The following is a 17,594-nucleotide window of genomic DNA, read 5'->3' as shown; positions in this document are numbered from 1 at the left end:
TCGTGTCAGTCGTTGCAGCAATGTTCAAAGAGAATTGAATATAAACAATATAAACATTAATTCATATTTATTATATGTTGTGTCAAAACATCAAAGATCTAGGCATACTTTTTAAATGGCTAAACTCTTAATTTATTAAAAAAAACTTATTTCTGTAGAATAAATGAAAATATGTGCAAACATTGTTTTTCGTTATATTGTTGAACTAAAATCTATTTTACGAGAAGCTAAATAATAGGAAAGGCATATATATATATATATATATATATATATATATATATATATATATATATATATATATATATATATATATATATATATATATATATATTGGTGTATACTGGCAGCAGGTTTTCTTTCAAACATGTTTCATTGAATATGACCGCATATTCTGTATTTATTATTTTCTGGTTTAGGGCTTCTATCCCTCTAACTATTTTCTTAGCATCAGGGCTTAATTGGAATAGGAGTTCTCCAAAACTCATTTTCGTACTTTTAAGGTGAAGAAAAGAAGTGATTTACTATAGAGTGTATTACACTTATTTGTATAATTTGCACGACGTTTCGAACCTCCATGGTTCATTCTCAAGTGAACAGATCTTACAATACTAGTTGATTTTATACCCGCATTAGGTCAGGTGATAATACAATGAAGGTGAAAAACATGGGGGGATACATAAGGGATAAACATAGGGGCTGCAGAAGGCTTATTGGCCCATACGAGGCATCTCCTATCTAAACACAAAGATTAATCCAGTGTAATTGGCCTGTTATGTTGGACATTGTCTTCTGTGTTGGCATCGATATGTTCTTGTCTTGTCCTTACTAGTAAGGACTTAGTAGTCTTGTCCTTAGTAGTAAGGACAAGACAAGAACATATCGATGCCAACACAGAAGACAATGTCCAACATAACAGGCCAATTACACTGGATTAATCTTTGTGTTTAGATAGGAGATGCCTCGTATGGGGCCAATAAGCCTTCTGCAGCCCCTATGTTTATCCCTTATGTATCCCCCCATGTTTTTCACCTTCATTGTATTATCACCTGACCTAATGCGGGTATAAAATCAACTAGTATTGTAAGATCTGTTCACTTGAGAATGAACCATGGAGGTTCGAAACGTCGTGCAAATTATACAAATAAGTGTAATACACTCTATAGTAAATCACTTCTTTTCTTCACCTTAAAAGTACGAAAATGAGTTTTGGAGAACTCCTATTCCAATTAAGCCCTGATGCTAAGAAAATAGTTAGAGGGATAGAAGCCCTAAACCAGAAAATAATAAATACAGAATATGCGGTCATATTCAATGAAATATATATATATATATATATATATATATATATATATATATATATATATATATATATATATATATTCTTCCCCGAGGCAATGGGTCCCCACATTGGCACCAGAGGTGGTACCCTCACAAACTATATATATATATATATATATATATATATATATATATATATATATATATATATATATATATATATATATATATATATATATATATATATATATATGTATATGTGTGTGTGTGTGTGTGTGTATATGTTGTACCTAGTAGCCAGAACCCAGTACTCGGCCTACTATGTAGGACTAGATTTGCTTAATAAGCCAAGTTTTCCTGAACTTAAATTTTTTCAATTATTTTTTATTATGAAATGATTAAACTATCCATTTCATTATGTATAAGTTAAAAAAAATTAATTTGAGTTAAATCTAACGTAGATATCTGACCAAACCTAACCAACCTTATTTAACCTAACCGAACCTATCTTAACCTAACCTAAACAATCATAACTAAGTCAATAAGTTATGTTCCTAATATAATATAATAGTAATAATTCAAATAATCCAATTGGAAATTTTTTGTGGAAAAAGAAGAAAATCCCTCGGCCTATTTGGCAAAGCGGGCCTAGCTTAGTTGGCCGAGGAGTATGTTCTGGCTACTAGGTACGACATAAATATATATACTAGCTGTACCCGGCCACGCGTTGTTGTGGCTCAACAACGCGCAACAACAACCTTCCCAAGGGCTTGCTGGGGCTTCCTATGGAGCTCCAGCATCCTTACCCTCTCTCCCAGTCCTCCCCCATCATTCCCTCTTCCCCCGCCCCCTCGTTCTCGCAACCATTCCTCACTCCCCCGTCCCCTCGTCCTCCCCCATCAATCCCCTCCTTCCTCATCCCATTGTCTTCCCTACCATCCCCCACTCCATCGTCCCTTCGTCCTTCCCCTTTCCCATCTCCCACTCCCCCCGTCACCTCGTCCAACCAACCATCCCTAACTCCCCCTGTTCCCTCGTCCTCCCCACCATTACCCCCCTCCCTTGTCCCCTCGTTTTCCCCACCATCCCCCACTCCAGTTCTCTCGTCCTCCCCACCATTCCCACCACTCTCCGATGCATTCCCAAATAATCTGATGCTCCCATCAGAAAATTGGTAACATCTAATGATCTGATGTTCCCATCACTGAAATATAAGAAAAATAGTTAAAAAACCGAAATAAAAACAATGAAAAATATAAAAAATAGACTATACTCACGAAATAAACGGTATGGTAAACAACACAGCTCAATACCACCGCAATGTCACACAAAATAATGAAATAAAAATAAAATAAATCGAAATCCATGTAATTCAATTTGTCAATGCAATCGGAAACATTGAAATGTAATCGTAACATATTTAGTATAGCATGTGTTGCTCTTACATGCAATAGATCATGCTGTTTCTTAAAAAAAAAAAACAAATATGGACGGTACGAAATGGACGGTATGGTAAACAACAGTTATCTTGAGTTATCTTGAGATAATTTCGGGACTTAGCGTCCCCGCGGCCCGGTCCTAGACCAAGCCTCCATTATATTACATACCCCCAGGAAGCAGCCCATAGCTGTCTACCTACCAGGTACCTATTTACTGTTAGGTAAACAGGTGCAATAGGGTAAAAGAAACTCTTCCCATTGGTTTACGCCTGCACAAAGGAGGCGGGTCAAACCCGGAACCTCAGGAGTACGAAACCGAAGCGCTGTCCACTCATCTGTCAGGCCCCTTACACAGCTCAATTCCAACGCCATATGTCGCACAAAATAAATATATCAAAACGAAAAAAATCGAAGTCTATGAAAATTCAATTTATCAATGCAATCGGAATCATTGAAATGGAATCGTAACATATTTAGTATAGCGTGTGCTGCTATTACGTGCAACAGATGGCGCTGGTTTAAAAAACAACAACATGTTTTTAACTATCACAGGTGTGGCATCTATATAGAAGGAATATAAAACCACGCGCCTATTTGAATTCAACGTTGTGATAAAATTTCAAAGTATTCGGTAAAAAAGTTTCGAAGATTTCCCCCACGTGAAAAACACAGTTATATAAAAACATGTTTTCTCCCGTCACATACGTGACATCTATATATAATGTATATAAAAACCCGCTCGGATGCGAATGGAACGTTGTTTGAAAATTTCAAAGCATTCGGTGAAGAACTTTCGGAGATTAGCGATTTGAACAAACGAACATTTCCATTTTGATATGAGCTTTCTTGATATGAGCTTCAGGGGACAGGTCTGGCGTGATATCAACCCCCAGGTCTTTCTCTCTCTCTGACTCTTGAAGTATTTCATCTTCCAAATGATATCTTGTATCTGGTCTCCTGCTCCCTACATCTATCTTCATTACATTACATTTGCTTGGGTTAAACTCTAACAACCATTTGTTCGACCATTCCTGCAGCTTGTTCAGGTCTTCTTGAAGCCTCAAGCTGTCCTCTTATGTTTTAATTCTTCTCATAATTTTGGCATCGTCAGCAAACATTGAGAGGAATGAGTCTATACCCTTTGGGAGATCATTTACGTATATCAGAAACAGGATAGGTCCGAGTACAGAGCCCTGTGGGAAACATTGGTGACTTCACGCCAATCTAAGGTTTCACCCCTCACTGTAACTCTTTGCTTCCTATTGCTTAGGTGTTCCTTTATCCACTGAAGTACTTTACCAGTTACTCCTGCCTGTCTCTCCAGCTTATGTACCAGCCTCTTATGTGGGACTGTGACAAAGGCTTTCTGACAGTCCAAAAAAATGCAGTCCGCCCAGCCTTCTCGTTCCTGTTTAATCTATGTCACCTGATCGTAAAATTCTATTAAGCCAGTAAGGCAAGACTTACCCTCCCTGAACCCATGTTGATGGGTTGTCACGAAGTCCCTTCTCTCCAGATGTATTACTAGATTTTTTCTCACGATCTTTTCGTGTGTATGTGTGTGTGTGTGTGTGTGTGTGTGTGTGTGTGTGTGTGTGGGTGTGTGTGTGTGTGTGTGTGTGTGTGTGTGTGTGTGTGTGTGTGTGTGTGTGTCTGTGTGAATTATTAAAAGATATGGGTTTACACCTCTGGTTGTGTTTGTAGGGACCCTCGGCCTCGAAGAAGAGGATATGTACCATCTTGGGGGAGCTTTGTGCGTCTCTCACGTACACTCACGCATTGTCTCACTCCTACCACTCCCTATATATTTGTAATTTGTCATTTGTTATGATTATATACAGATTAATTATATTATTTCACGAACCATCGGAAATTTGAATTCGGACCTTACAGTCCCACACTGTAGCAACCAGGCCATAGGGGTGTAATACAGCTTATTACAGCCATAATACAGTCTATTACAGCCATAATACAGCCTAAGATACCTAACAAGTGCTCAACTAAGACTTTAAATCTTCCCTACAGTACTACTATGGTATCTGCGCAGAACTACTGTTTTTTGTTTTCAGGCCTGAATTTGAATATGCACCCAACATTCACACACCATGACTCACCACGTACTCATCACTCATTCCCTAATACTCATTCCCCGCAGCCGGCACGTTCGGGCCTGAACGAAGTGGAGCTTCTAGACGTCCAAAGTTCCTCTACAGGGACCTACAGATGTGAGGTCGTGGCGGAAGCTCCCACCTTCAACACCCACGTCATGTCTGCCAACATGACCATTGTAGGTGAGTCAAGGCTCATGTTGTGACCATGAACCTATCTGCCACACACAGCATGGAGGTGCTATAGTGCGTTCTGACATGCGCTGCCTCATATGAACAACTAATATGTCTGCCACACACAGCATGGAGGTGCTATAGTGCGTTCTGACATGCGTGTCCTCTTATAATCAACTAATATGTCTGCCACATAGACATTTAGGTGGTGCAACTACTAGCGTAAACAACTATGGAATAATCAACGTTCTGGTATAGGTAAATGTCAACATAACAATTACTGTTAAGTTAGGGAAGTAGACATTTTTCTGTAAATAAATATTCCTGTGAGAATAAATAGTAAACGTCAGACTTGCCACTTCTGGAGAGCATTCGAGAGTGCCAATGGCAGCAGAGAGAGAGGGAAAAATTGCCAACATGAACCAGTACGGATATGTCAGGGGTGCCAACATGTAAACGTAAGCATTGGTTTACTGGCCAATTACAGGCAATTCTGGGTAGCCAACAATACTCTCATACCTGAATTAATAAACACCAACGTGACCAAGCTTATTATTTATTTGATATCTTTTGTAAAGGCAGAAGTGATCAAGTAAAAACTAATTAGGTACACACTAACTAATGAAAAAGAATATGTATTCTGTTTAATGAAGAGGAATAGTGAGGAATCATAATTTGGAAATGAGGGCAGAAGGACATGCATGAAAAATATTTTTGATAAAAGAAGAGAAAAAGAATTGAGAAGAGCTAGAAATATGATAATTACAGTTACAAAGAAATGCTGGATGAATAATGTTTAGAGTACAATAAGGATTTAAAAAGCACAAGAACATGAAATAAATGCAATGTGGTAAATTAGAAAATATCGTATGAAAGACGAAGGTAGACGGAAAACAAAGCGGGAGGGAGGGAGGGAGAGAGAGAGAGAGAGAGAGAGAGAGAGAGAGAGAGAGAGAGAGAGAGAGAGAGAGAGAGAGAGAGAGAGAGAGAGAGAGAGAGAGAGAGAGAGAGAGAGAGAGAACTAAGTTAAAGAAAGGTTTCAGAAATGCTGGTATGAATAATACATATCCAAGAACACAAGGTATTATGGCCCTCAGACCAGCCGAGGTGTAGCCGAGACAACTTGTAAGTTAAAAGGTATAGATAACACTTTACTGCTCACAATGGGCACCGTTCTTAGGTGAACTTTTCGGCGAATACTGGCAGTGCAACGGTGCACTATCTCACGATGCAAGAAGCCCAGCGGAGGGCTATCTTAAGATGAGAGACGGCCAACCCAAAATCAAGAAAAGGCAGATTTGCAGGCAGCCCACGTTGATGCTAGATGCACGTCTCACATCTAAATAGGCAACATTTCCTGCTTGCAGTAAGAACCGTCAAACAAATGTCTGAATAATAAATAAAACAGTAAAATAATAATCCACCACTGTGGCCCAAGACGTCCTTATTAACTATACTGGTTGCAATACGTCCTTATTACTGCTCATATCCTTATTCTCTCAGAAAGTTTTATTTATTAATATAAAAATTTATCTCATTCAAAATGTATTAGCCTATCCAAGTATTAATAATATATTAATTATTGCAATATATTAGTGGCGTGAATGATGCTTTTTAAAATCAGCTTGATTGTTTGGATTATAATGATAGATCGCATTCAATAAGTAATTGAAAGGCTAAATTTTGTAATCAGTAATTTTCAATAAATATTCAAATTACGTAAATCTAATGACTGTATCAAACAACAAAATTTATTCAAATAATCTCCTCCCGCCAAAAAAAAAATAATTGTTCTCACTAATTTAACAAAAAAATCACAAAATTTTATGTTTCTATTGCAAAAATTATGTATAGCTGAGAACTTTTTTATTTCGCTATTATTTATTATTTACTTAGTGCTTTCTTAATGATTGACAATCATCCTGGGGTCATTGCTAATTATGAAAACTATCCTCTAGCAACAGTATAAATAATACAGTCATGGAAATTGTGGGGAAGAAAGCAGGACAATTAGGTATTGTCATTTCTTCTGATATATTAGGAAAAATTGTTAAGCCGGTATGACTTTACAGCACATTGATGGGGTAAGAGGGCAAAGTGCCCGGATATGAGGAAAGGGCGAGGAAGGAAAGCCCAACCACCAGAGCCATCGGAAATTAAACGCCGATCCTGCAGGAAGCGTGACCATAGCTTTTTTCGACCGGTTCCAGTGAATGAACCAAGACAATGAGGATTAACATACAGGTCACCAGAAAACAAGAGAATCGGTCATGTGATATTAAAAGGTTTGGAATCTGGTGTAGGTATATTTTAATAGCAGACGCGAGAATCTAGACATCTGTTGAACCAGAGACTAGTCTAAGTTGCGCCATAGAGACTTCCAAAGCCACAACTCATTAACATAAAATCCTTTACGGCAATAAATGGATCATAATAGATTTAATTCAGTGTCCACATCCACTCCTCTCTTCCACTAGGGGATGAATTGGAATTTGGTATCAATAAAGATATCAAATATTGTGAAAAATAGCTATGTAAGAATTAAAATAAGACGGTGAGGTGACTGTACGCAGGAGCGACATGGCGTCTCCCTCGCCCCTACCAACTCTATCGAGCACAAGAAATGTTACACTCTCGGTGGAAGAATTAAGATGTAGTTGAAATCAATAAGAAGGAAGATCCATTGAGCCGCTATCAACTACAAATTAGTAGTACGGCTGTTGATAACTAATCAAATGTTTTAGAAAATAATGTTAACAGGTAACACGTTCTTATGTAATGAAAAATACATTAATAACCTACTAATCTTCATCTCTGCTGCCTACGTTAATACTGATGACTGTTCACTTATACAAAAGAGAAGATGCTCATTCGCATAAGTTCATGGGTCACAAGTTGCTTGGGGTAGGTGATGGTAGGTCACAACTGCTGCCAGAAAACACAAACAATTTTGATTTATATATTATAACTACTGTAACTAATGTAAGGATGTGTGATAAAGTCTTACTGTTCAATACTTAAGACCACAGCCTTATGCTGAAATGGATTTTTTAATAGCCATGAAGGCAGTACGATAATTATTAGGAGAAAGAGTCGAGCTTGATCGACTATATACATACCTACATGAATCTCGTGCTGACTCTTTTGAGAAGGGCAGTGAAAACCTTTGCAGTATTAAGATAAATACACTTGCTCAAGTGGTTTTAAGACTAATAAAATAAATAAATATTTACACACACATATATATATATATATATATATATATATATATATATATATATATATATATATATATATATATATATATATATATATATATATATATATATATATATATATATATATATTCTGTGCAATATATTGTGAAAGTCACATCACAGTATTATGAAATTTAAACAATTATCGTTACAACATAAATCTGAGATCTCTTTCCTTACGCTTCAGTATATGAATATGTCAACTGTTTGTATTAATTTAATGTTTTGCTTTGGGCGATGTTCTGATATAGCATTGTTCTAGCTATATTGGTCTAGCAACTCAAGGCTCCAGAGCCCGTTTCCTACAGAGTTGTTTCTAGTTCGGTTTAAGCTTATTCCTGAAGAATAAATGTATCTCGACCTTCGTCTTGTAAATACCTAAATAGTTATCGAAGATCCACACAAATTAAGGAAAGATATACCCAACAATCTGACTCTGTCTGAGGTTGTGAATCCTGATCCATGAACGGGTTGACTTGTTAATGTTTCCGGTCCTTGCACTGTGAATTGGCAACGTGCCCTTGCTGGTAACCTAGACTTTAATAAAAATACTTCTGCAGATGCATAAGATTTAACATTCTCTCTCCACACAAACCTCTTTCTCTCTCTCTCTCTCTCTCTCTCCATCCCCGCCCAACCCTTTCTATCTTCCCTCCCATCGCTTTCTCCTCACCCATCCCGTCCTTATCCCCCACCCAAAGCCTTCTATTTCGTTATCCAACCCTTTCCCACCATCCCTACCAGACCATGTCAGTATTCTCACCCAACCATTTTAATTATCATTGCAACCCTCTTTTCCCCCTCGGAGCCCTTACCCTTTCTTCATCCTGTTTTTCATTCGTGCGAACACTTCTCACTGATTAGATTTAGTCCTCCTTACTAGATCATTATTCTGCCCCTTCTTCATTATCCATTCATCTTCTCCACCCTTCTTCACTCTCTATCTAGACCCATACCATCTCCCTTAGCTCTCATTTCTCCACTTATCTTTCTCTTGCATTCTCTCTCTCTCTCTCTCTCTCTCTCTCTCTCTCTCTCTCTCTCTCTCTCTCTCTCTGCCTCTTCCCACTTCCCCTCTCCCTTATTACTTTTGCATTCTCCTATTTCACAAGCTGTCCTCTCTCCCTTCAACACTAATTTTCACGTTCCTTCCTTCTCCCCTCTACGTGTTCCACTGGCATATATTCCTCTCTGCTATTTGTTTAATTTATTTCGTGTGTATCAATGTTTGCTTATCACTTTACTTTTAACGCTGTATTTCAAATTGTTTTAATATGTGCAAAAGCGTCCTTGGGAAAGAAAATCTGAACTAAAGAAAAGTAGTAATGTACCTAATGGGCCGTGGAGAGCTCGGTACCCCTCAGTACCCCTCAGTACCCCCTCACTAGGGGTATCGCATGCATACATATATACCTTAGCATACGTTGTTGAATATGACCGAAAAGGTAAGATTAATAATTCTAACACGAATCTTCTCAATATTTCTTATGTTTTTCTTCACTGTCGGTGGTAATAAAAATAACAATTGTCTGAAATTCATTTTTTAATTGTCTGACGTCTGAACGCGTTTCGTAATTCGTATTACATTTTCAAAGACTTAATTTACACACAAATTCTTCGTACTTATACTCTATTGGATGAGGTGATATGGTACAAAAGTTTACCTACTTCAAGACCCCGAACCAATATGGAAGCAGCAAGAGGAAGTATGGGCCAATAGACCTTCTGCAGTTACTTCCATTCATATGTTCACTTATCCAATATCCATTGTTTCGTGTTCTGTCTTGTGTTTGTCACCTCACCCAAAACTTTTGTACCATATCACCTCATCCAATAGAGTATAAGTACGAAGAATTTGTGTGTAAATTAAGTCTTTGAAAATGTAATACGAATTACGAAACGCGTTCAGGCGTCAGACAATTAAAAAATGAATTTCAGACAATTGTTATTTTTATTACCACCGACAGTAAAGAAAAACATAAGAAATATTGAGAAGATTCGTGTTAGAATTATTAATCTTACCTTTTCGGTCATATTCAACAACATATGTTTACAAGAAAGACTGCTACCAAAATATACCTTAGCATACATATACAGGACATATAAATAATAGGAGCACTAATAAAATTTATTTCAATGAGAAGTAATTGTAATTATATGAACAAAATTTCAAAATTTAGATTTTGGTGACTATTGATTACTTTGGGTGACTTTTCTTTTTCTTTTTATGATGAGGGGGACTAATGTGAAGTGATGTGACTCTCCCCCAGACACCCCGGACACCAAGCCCAGGGTGAGTGGCCTGGAGGCTGCCTACAGAGACGGCGAGAAAATCTCTCTCAACTGCACTTCTCTGAGATCCCGACCACCGGCTCAGCTCACCTGGTCCATCAACGGTCAAGAGGTTAGTGTTGAGGGCGACGATGTTGAGGGAGGGTGACGGTGTTGAGGGAGGGTGACGGTGTTGAGGGAGGGTGACGGTGTTGAGGGAGGGTGACGGTGTTGAGGGAGGGTGACGGTGTTGAGGGAGGGTGATAGTGTTGAGGGAGGGTGAATGTGTTGAGGGAGAGTGAGGGGGGTGTTTGAGGGAAGGTGGAAGGTGTTGAGGGAGGGTGAAGGTGTTAAGGGAGGGTGACGGTGTGCTTAATCATGTTGAGGGTGTTAATGGGGTGTTGGGGGAATAGTAATATGGGTATGTGGAGACGGTGGAGTTGCTGAAGAATGGAGGGAATTGGGTAGTAAGGTGTGGGAAATAAAGCCGCAGATGGGGAGCACAACTTGCGGGGATCAGATATCGTAAGTGGTTGCATAAATGTCTGATAAATCCTAGCCCTATTCTGTAGACCTTCGAACGTCAGCTAACTGCTGCTCTCTCTTGTGAGATGCTGGGAGTAGCAACTACCTCAGTTTACCACTCTGGCTAAATAACATAAAGTTACTAATTTTATCCAGGAATATCCTCAATTATTAGTGGTTATATATTATTTACCAATAATTTTAAAGGGGCTTTGTGAGGTGCGTGTATCTATGAAGAACCCGCTTATGCATGTTTTATGCATGATGATCCAAGGATTAGCTGCTTGAATTTATCATTCTTTAAGCATCATTTATCACCTGTGATAAAATCCAAGAACATAAGAACTTAATTTATTTTTAATAAAACATTCACATAAGCATATTCACCAATATTCAGATAAACTTAATGAAATTTGTTAATATTGGCAGTTCTCCATATTTGTCTTTCTCCTTTGTCCCTCTTTACTCATACATTCATTTTCCACACCCATCGCAATCTTCCTTTCAATACCATTTTCATTTCTTATTCAAGACCCATGCTATCAATCTAAGCTTTCAGTTTTTCCTGTATCCTTCTCACTCCCATTCGGACTCTTTTGAGTAAGGGATATTCTTGAAGCAGTGCATGCACATCCATTATTTTATCTCGTGTATAATATTTAATCTGGAAATCTACACAGTTTGAATATGATATCATTGCTTAATCCCTACTGGAATATGAACAAAAAGATTCTCACTGAATTTCTCTTCTCAAGAGAATCTTCAACGCATGCCTCACCGGTGAACGTTACCAAGATATATATACAACATATTACACCGGTAGTCTTATAATACAGTCTATACACTTTGATGTAGACTTTTAAATTGTGATCGAAATTCGGCAATTAACCTACACAATTTCGATTTGGGTTCTGTTACTTGCATGTGACTACCACCTTACTACCCATGAGTTACTTGCTCTCTTAGACAGAAGGAAAGGTATTTTCCTGAATGAATTAACTCATACAGTCAGAACAATCTTCTGCTCTACTGAACAATTTGGATCAACTAATCTAAGTCATCTTTCGTTGTATCTCCTGTCATGTTTCACGTATCTCTTGTCTCCAGAGTATCATTTTGATTTATAAGTAACTGAAATCTGGGTGGCATGCACCGTAGACTTTAATATCGGAGCTATATATTCACATTTATTTTAACAGCTGACACTGAGATACTGCCACTGGTCACAAAGTCACTACATAACGCTGCACCCCGTGCGCTCACAGAGCTTCAACTCTCATTATCAGTGTACTCTCTCGCTGTATACTACACCAAGGGCTCGCCGCTGCCTTTGATGTTCACCAATGTTTTCAATCTCCTCCCAAAAGCGCCAATCTGCATCCCGAATGCAACGTCGACAGCCAACTTCCTCACGGTCTCTCTCTCTCTCTCTCTGACACGTTGACCTCTTACTCCTTACGAGTCCTTTCCTCCAATCGTCAATATATTGACTACGTATATTATCTACCACATGGGGCTCAGAGGTCAGCACACTCGAGACATGGATCAAAAGTTGCCGGGTTCAAATTCCAGCAGCAGGCCAAAAGAATATGGGAAACGTTTTCTTTATCCAGACCTATTTACCTTTCAGGAAACACACTTGGGCGTTAAGTAACTTTTGCGGTTTACATTACATGGAAAGTTAATAGTGTTCCTATATGAACAGGCTTTATGTCCCCGACTATAGGAAGCCCTGTGGTACTAGCGACTAGCTACCCGTGGTAGTAAAATGTCTTCTACTTGCAGACATGACCTCACCGTCCTGACCTACAGTGAAACAATGCTCTGAAGCGATCATACACCCAATGACACTGGCGATGTCCACGCATTCCCTTATACTGACCAAGTCCCATTACCTCAAGCCTCTTGACTGGCTGAAGCCTTCAATCCAACTGACCGTTAGCTGACGGTCTCTCCCTTTAAACTAGTTGCCTTTTGAGTTTGTCTCAGCATATTCAGCATCTGACGACGCCCGCATGATGCTTCACAGTGGGGGGGGGGGGGTCTTCTGCAATTGATATCTTGATCCTCCTCCAGGTTGTGGCGGTCGCTATCTTGAACACATTTAATCGCTGGAATCTGTAATATTTTCCACTATGCCAACTTATAATATAGAATAAAAAAAGCTATTTAACGTGTTTGAAAGGTGAGAATTAGATAAATTATTTGACAAGAGGGACAAAATTAGGCGGAGCGGCTCCCATCGTCATACTGACCACGGATTAAAGGGAGGGGGGGGGGGAATTATTAGAAAAATAAGGGGGTAGGAAGAAGTGGAAATGTAAAGCTGAAGGAAGACGACAGAAGAGGATGAAGAGGAGCAAAGCGTGGAAAGGAGTGAAAGGGTATAAGATGAAAGTGAAGAGAAGGATGACAGGGTGTCCTGAGGGATGTTTGTTTCGTAAACTTGGTCTGTTTAAGGTCACGAGCGAGGCTGAGGGGAGAGGGGTGAGAGGGAGCGTGAGGGGTGAGAGGGAGCGTGAGAGGTGAGAGGGAGCGTGAGGGGTGAGAGGGAAGAGTTGGAGGAAGAGGAAAGGGGCAGTAGTGGGAGAGCGGAGGAGGTAGAGAGGGGGGAATATGAGGAAAACAGAGTGGTGAAAGCGTAGGAGAGTCAGAAAGAGAGAGAATGAAAGAAAGGTTGAGGGGGGAAATAGAAAGAGAGAGAGAGGGCGGAAGGAGAGTGAGAGGATAAGAGCAGGGATAAGAAATTGGTAAAGAGAAAGGGATAACAAAAGTGAGGGGGAGATAGAGAACAAAGTGGAGAGAAACGGGCAAATGAAGGACTGAGTAGAAAGAATTTAAGTAGAGAGGAAAGGAATAAAAGAAACAAGAAGAATAATGTAGGCGGAAATGAGATATTAAGATAGAGACGGAAAGAGAGAAAGAGATATATGAGGGAAGGATAAGAGGAATAAGCGAGCAAAAATATTAAAGGATTTGAGAGAGGGTTATGGGGAGAGATGAATGAAAGAGAGAAAGAAACATGGGATAAGGTAAGACATGCAACATTTTGACCTTATGAACAGGATCGAGAAGGTGACAAATACAGTAAAGAATGAAGGGGAAAACACCTCATAACATGGAAAAAGAAAACAAAACTTGGGAGTAAATGTTGCTCAAGATCTAACACCACAGCCATACATAAGCAGACTAACTTAGACAGCATTCACCAAACTTAGCAAAGACTGGTATTCGGTATTCGAAGAATAGCAAAGAGATTGGAAGGATTGGAAGGTAGATACATAACCGGGGCCAATAAGCTTTTTTGATATCTGTCAATGACATAAGTGACGAAGTGCGATTCTTCACGTCTGCCGACAATACAGAAGAGTATTACCAATTGCTCCAGATAGAATTAAATTTCTGAGCGAATTGGTCAGAGAAATGGCTACTAGACTCTGCAAGTGAATGCAGAGATGAGGATGTGACACAGACGAGGGGGCCACGGGGAGAGTATACGAGGGTAAAGAGATAAAAACTTGAGACAGAAAACAAAGAGATTTGATAGATAAAGCCCCAAGCCGATCACTTGACTCATGTTAACAGAATAACCTCAGAGAATTATGCAAAGCCAGCGAATATTCCTCTTCATTTCTGGCACCCGTATAACGAAGCCTTCAGTATACTGAAGAGCTAATTATAGTCTTACGCATGCAATATCCACTGCCCTGTTTTTTACATGGAGATTGATACAATCATGAATGTACAGTTTGTGCAGATTGATTTTGGAAATTCAGTAACACAGTCAATAGTTTTTTAATGTTTTCTTCTATTTAACCGTTTTAGTCCATTATATAAGTTCATTTATGTTTTTATTTTTTTGTTAATCTCCTTTATGTTCAATTTCCAGTTTCTACATCCACAATTTACTGGCTTCCCGCAACGGCTATCAAAGCCATCCACTTTCATTCAAAGCTTTAATTTAAGCGTTGTACTTCATAGGAACACTCCCACCATCTCATAATCAACTCGTCTCCTTCTGTTTCTCCAACTTCATTACAATCTACCACCTTTCCATTATCCCTATCCCCCACCTCTAATCCGCTTCCCATCCTCCTCTTCCCCCTTCCAGCATCTAACTCTTCTTTACCCACACCTCTTCCTCATATTGCTCCCCCTTCCACTACACCCTTCCCTTTCCAAACATTTTCGTCTTCAAACTGTCATGTGTTACAAGCAAGTGCTACTTGCTTGTAACACTTAAAGCTTTATCATGCAAAAGTCCCCTACAACAGGTGGCTGCGTGAATTCCCTCTTCACCAACCTCATCACCAAGGAATCATCTTCTTCTTCAGGTACCAATGGGGTACCTGTACAAACATGTGATATCGGGAAGAACAAATGAAATATGTAAGTACGATCACCCTAGAAAGTGCAGAATCCTCCTTAGTACGGGTAAATGCACCGAAAGGTATGATTTTTTTTCACCCAGAACATTGCAAGAACTCCTTAGATAGGAAAGAATACTTTAATATGGAATGTCCAGCTTTCCATATAACGGGTAATAGGCGAATAAGACCGACAAACCGCCTCGAGGAAAGCAGCCACAGCACTATTTACCAGGATGATTTTTTAGCAAGAGAAGGAGGAGAAGAATGGCTAAAAATATCCAGACTCTATCACCAACTCGGTCAAATGCTGGAGAGGACGCAAACACGGTGGTCTCCTTACTAGAGCCTCAGATATTAACACCAAGTAAAGAATCCAGTACTTCCACAAACATAACATCATTTTTATTTGCCAACATTCAGGGTATAAAAACACGCAAATCTAACAAAGTGCAATTCATAGATGGCCTCCTACATGAAGCAAATGCAGTGTTTGCAGCCCTAACGGAAACTCATACCAAGGACTACCATGATGGTGAAATATGGATTTCGGAGTACAATCTTTACAGATGTGATAGGAAACTCCGGCTTCTGGGTGGGGTCAGCCTCTACATCAAAGACACACTCATCTGTACTGAGCTGCTAAACACCACAAATGATATGGTGGAAGTGCTGATAATCAAAATAGAAATGTTAAATATAGTTTTTGTCCTTGTATATAAGTCACCGGAGGCAAATCATCAGCAGTTTAAAGACCAACTAATGAAAATAGATCACTGCTGGGAAAACCTCACAAATCCAACCCCGAACATCATCCTGCTTTGGGACTTCAACCTACGGCACCTGAAGTGGAAGATCCTAGCTAATACAGATATATCAGAAAGAATACCAGGAAGTAGCCAAAATGAACAGGCACATGCAAAGACCTGCTACGGATGTGAGACAGGTTTGCCTTAAATCAGCAAATAGTAGAACCAACTACGAAGGCGAACACGCTGGACCTCATCTTCACCAATAATGATATATTGATCAGGAATATAATGATTACAAATACCTGTTACTCAGATCACAACTTAACTGAAGTTCAGGCAAGCATGGGGAATAGACCCTCAAAACCAGTCCAGATTCCCGGTGGAAGAGATTTCAACAAATTCAACTTCAATAATAAACAGATAAACTGGGAGCAAATAAATCAAGACTTCACAGAAATAAGCTGGGAAGAACAGCTAGAAAATGCCAACCGTGAACCAGTGCCTGGAAAAAATAAGCTCGGTAGCACTAGAAATATGCTCAACCCGCATACTCTTAAGAAAAAATGAGGAATAGATGCTGACTGGAACGGGAACGTCGTTTCCTCTACAGGTGAAGAAAATGAATCGCGGAAGAAGTCGAGAGTCGCACCCTATCTCAAGAGCGACGAAGAAGGTTAGTTAAAGAAATATAAACAATTGAACTAAAGCTACAAGAATCATACAAAACCCAGGAGAAGTAAAGAGAGCAAAAAGCCATCAGTGAAATTGAGTAAAATCCGAAATATTTTTGTTCCTATGCAAAATCAATATAAAAAATCACATCTAGTATCGGGCCGCTGCGAAAGGGAGATGGAACTTTCAACGATGACACCAAAGAAATGTGTGAGATACTGAGGAAGCAGTACGACTCTGTTTTCAGCGAGCCACTAAACACACTAAAGATTGATAACCCAAATTACTTTTTCATGGATATGATACAACATCAAATCATATAGCAGACGTCACCCTATCCCCACTGGATTTTGAAGAAGCCATAAATAGTATGCCTACGCACTCTGCACCAGGCCCTGATTCTTGGAACTCCATATTCATCAAGAATTGTAAAAAAAACTACTATCCTTCACATTCTTTGGAGACAGAACCTAGAAACTGGCGTTCTCCCTGACATCCTATAAAGAGCAGAGATAACACTACTCCATAAAGGAGTAAATAAGGCAGAGACAAAAAATTACAGACCGATAGCACTAACATCGCACATCACAAACATCTTTGAGAGAGTGCTAAGAAGATCACAAAATACATGGAATCACAGCATCTCCATAACCCTGGACAAAATGGTTTCAGAACAAAGCGTTCTTGCCTGTCACAGTTGCTGGACCACTATGACATGACATTACTGTGCCATGGAAGACAAACAAAATGC

The 17,594-nt window shown here is 39.2% G+C and overlaps 1 protein-coding gene across 1 annotated transcript in view; it reads left to right on the top strand.

The window, feature by feature from the left end:
* Positions 1–17,594, top strand: part of LOC123748840 (nephrin) — a 224,492-nt gene that overhangs the window by 178,583 nt on the left and 28,315 nt on the right. The window contains exons 5-6 of the mRNA XM_069332432.1: positions 4,873–5,008; positions 10,527–10,660. Coding sequence (XP_069188533.1) covers positions 4,873–5,008; positions 10,527–10,660 — 270 coding nt within the window. The remainder of the gene's footprint in view (positions 1–4,872; positions 5,009–10,526; positions 10,661–17,594) is intronic.

This window comes from Procambarus clarkii, chromosome 27 (assembly GCF_040958095.1).
Source record: "Procambarus clarkii isolate CNS0578487 chromosome 27, FALCON_Pclarkii_2.0, whole genome shotgun sequence".
Taxonomy (NCBI): domain Eukaryota; kingdom Metazoa; phylum Arthropoda; class Malacostraca; order Decapoda; family Cambaridae; genus Procambarus; species Procambarus clarkii.
The sequence above is the reverse complement of the archived record's forward strand: the minus strand, read 5'-3'. Positions and strand labels throughout refer to the sequence as shown.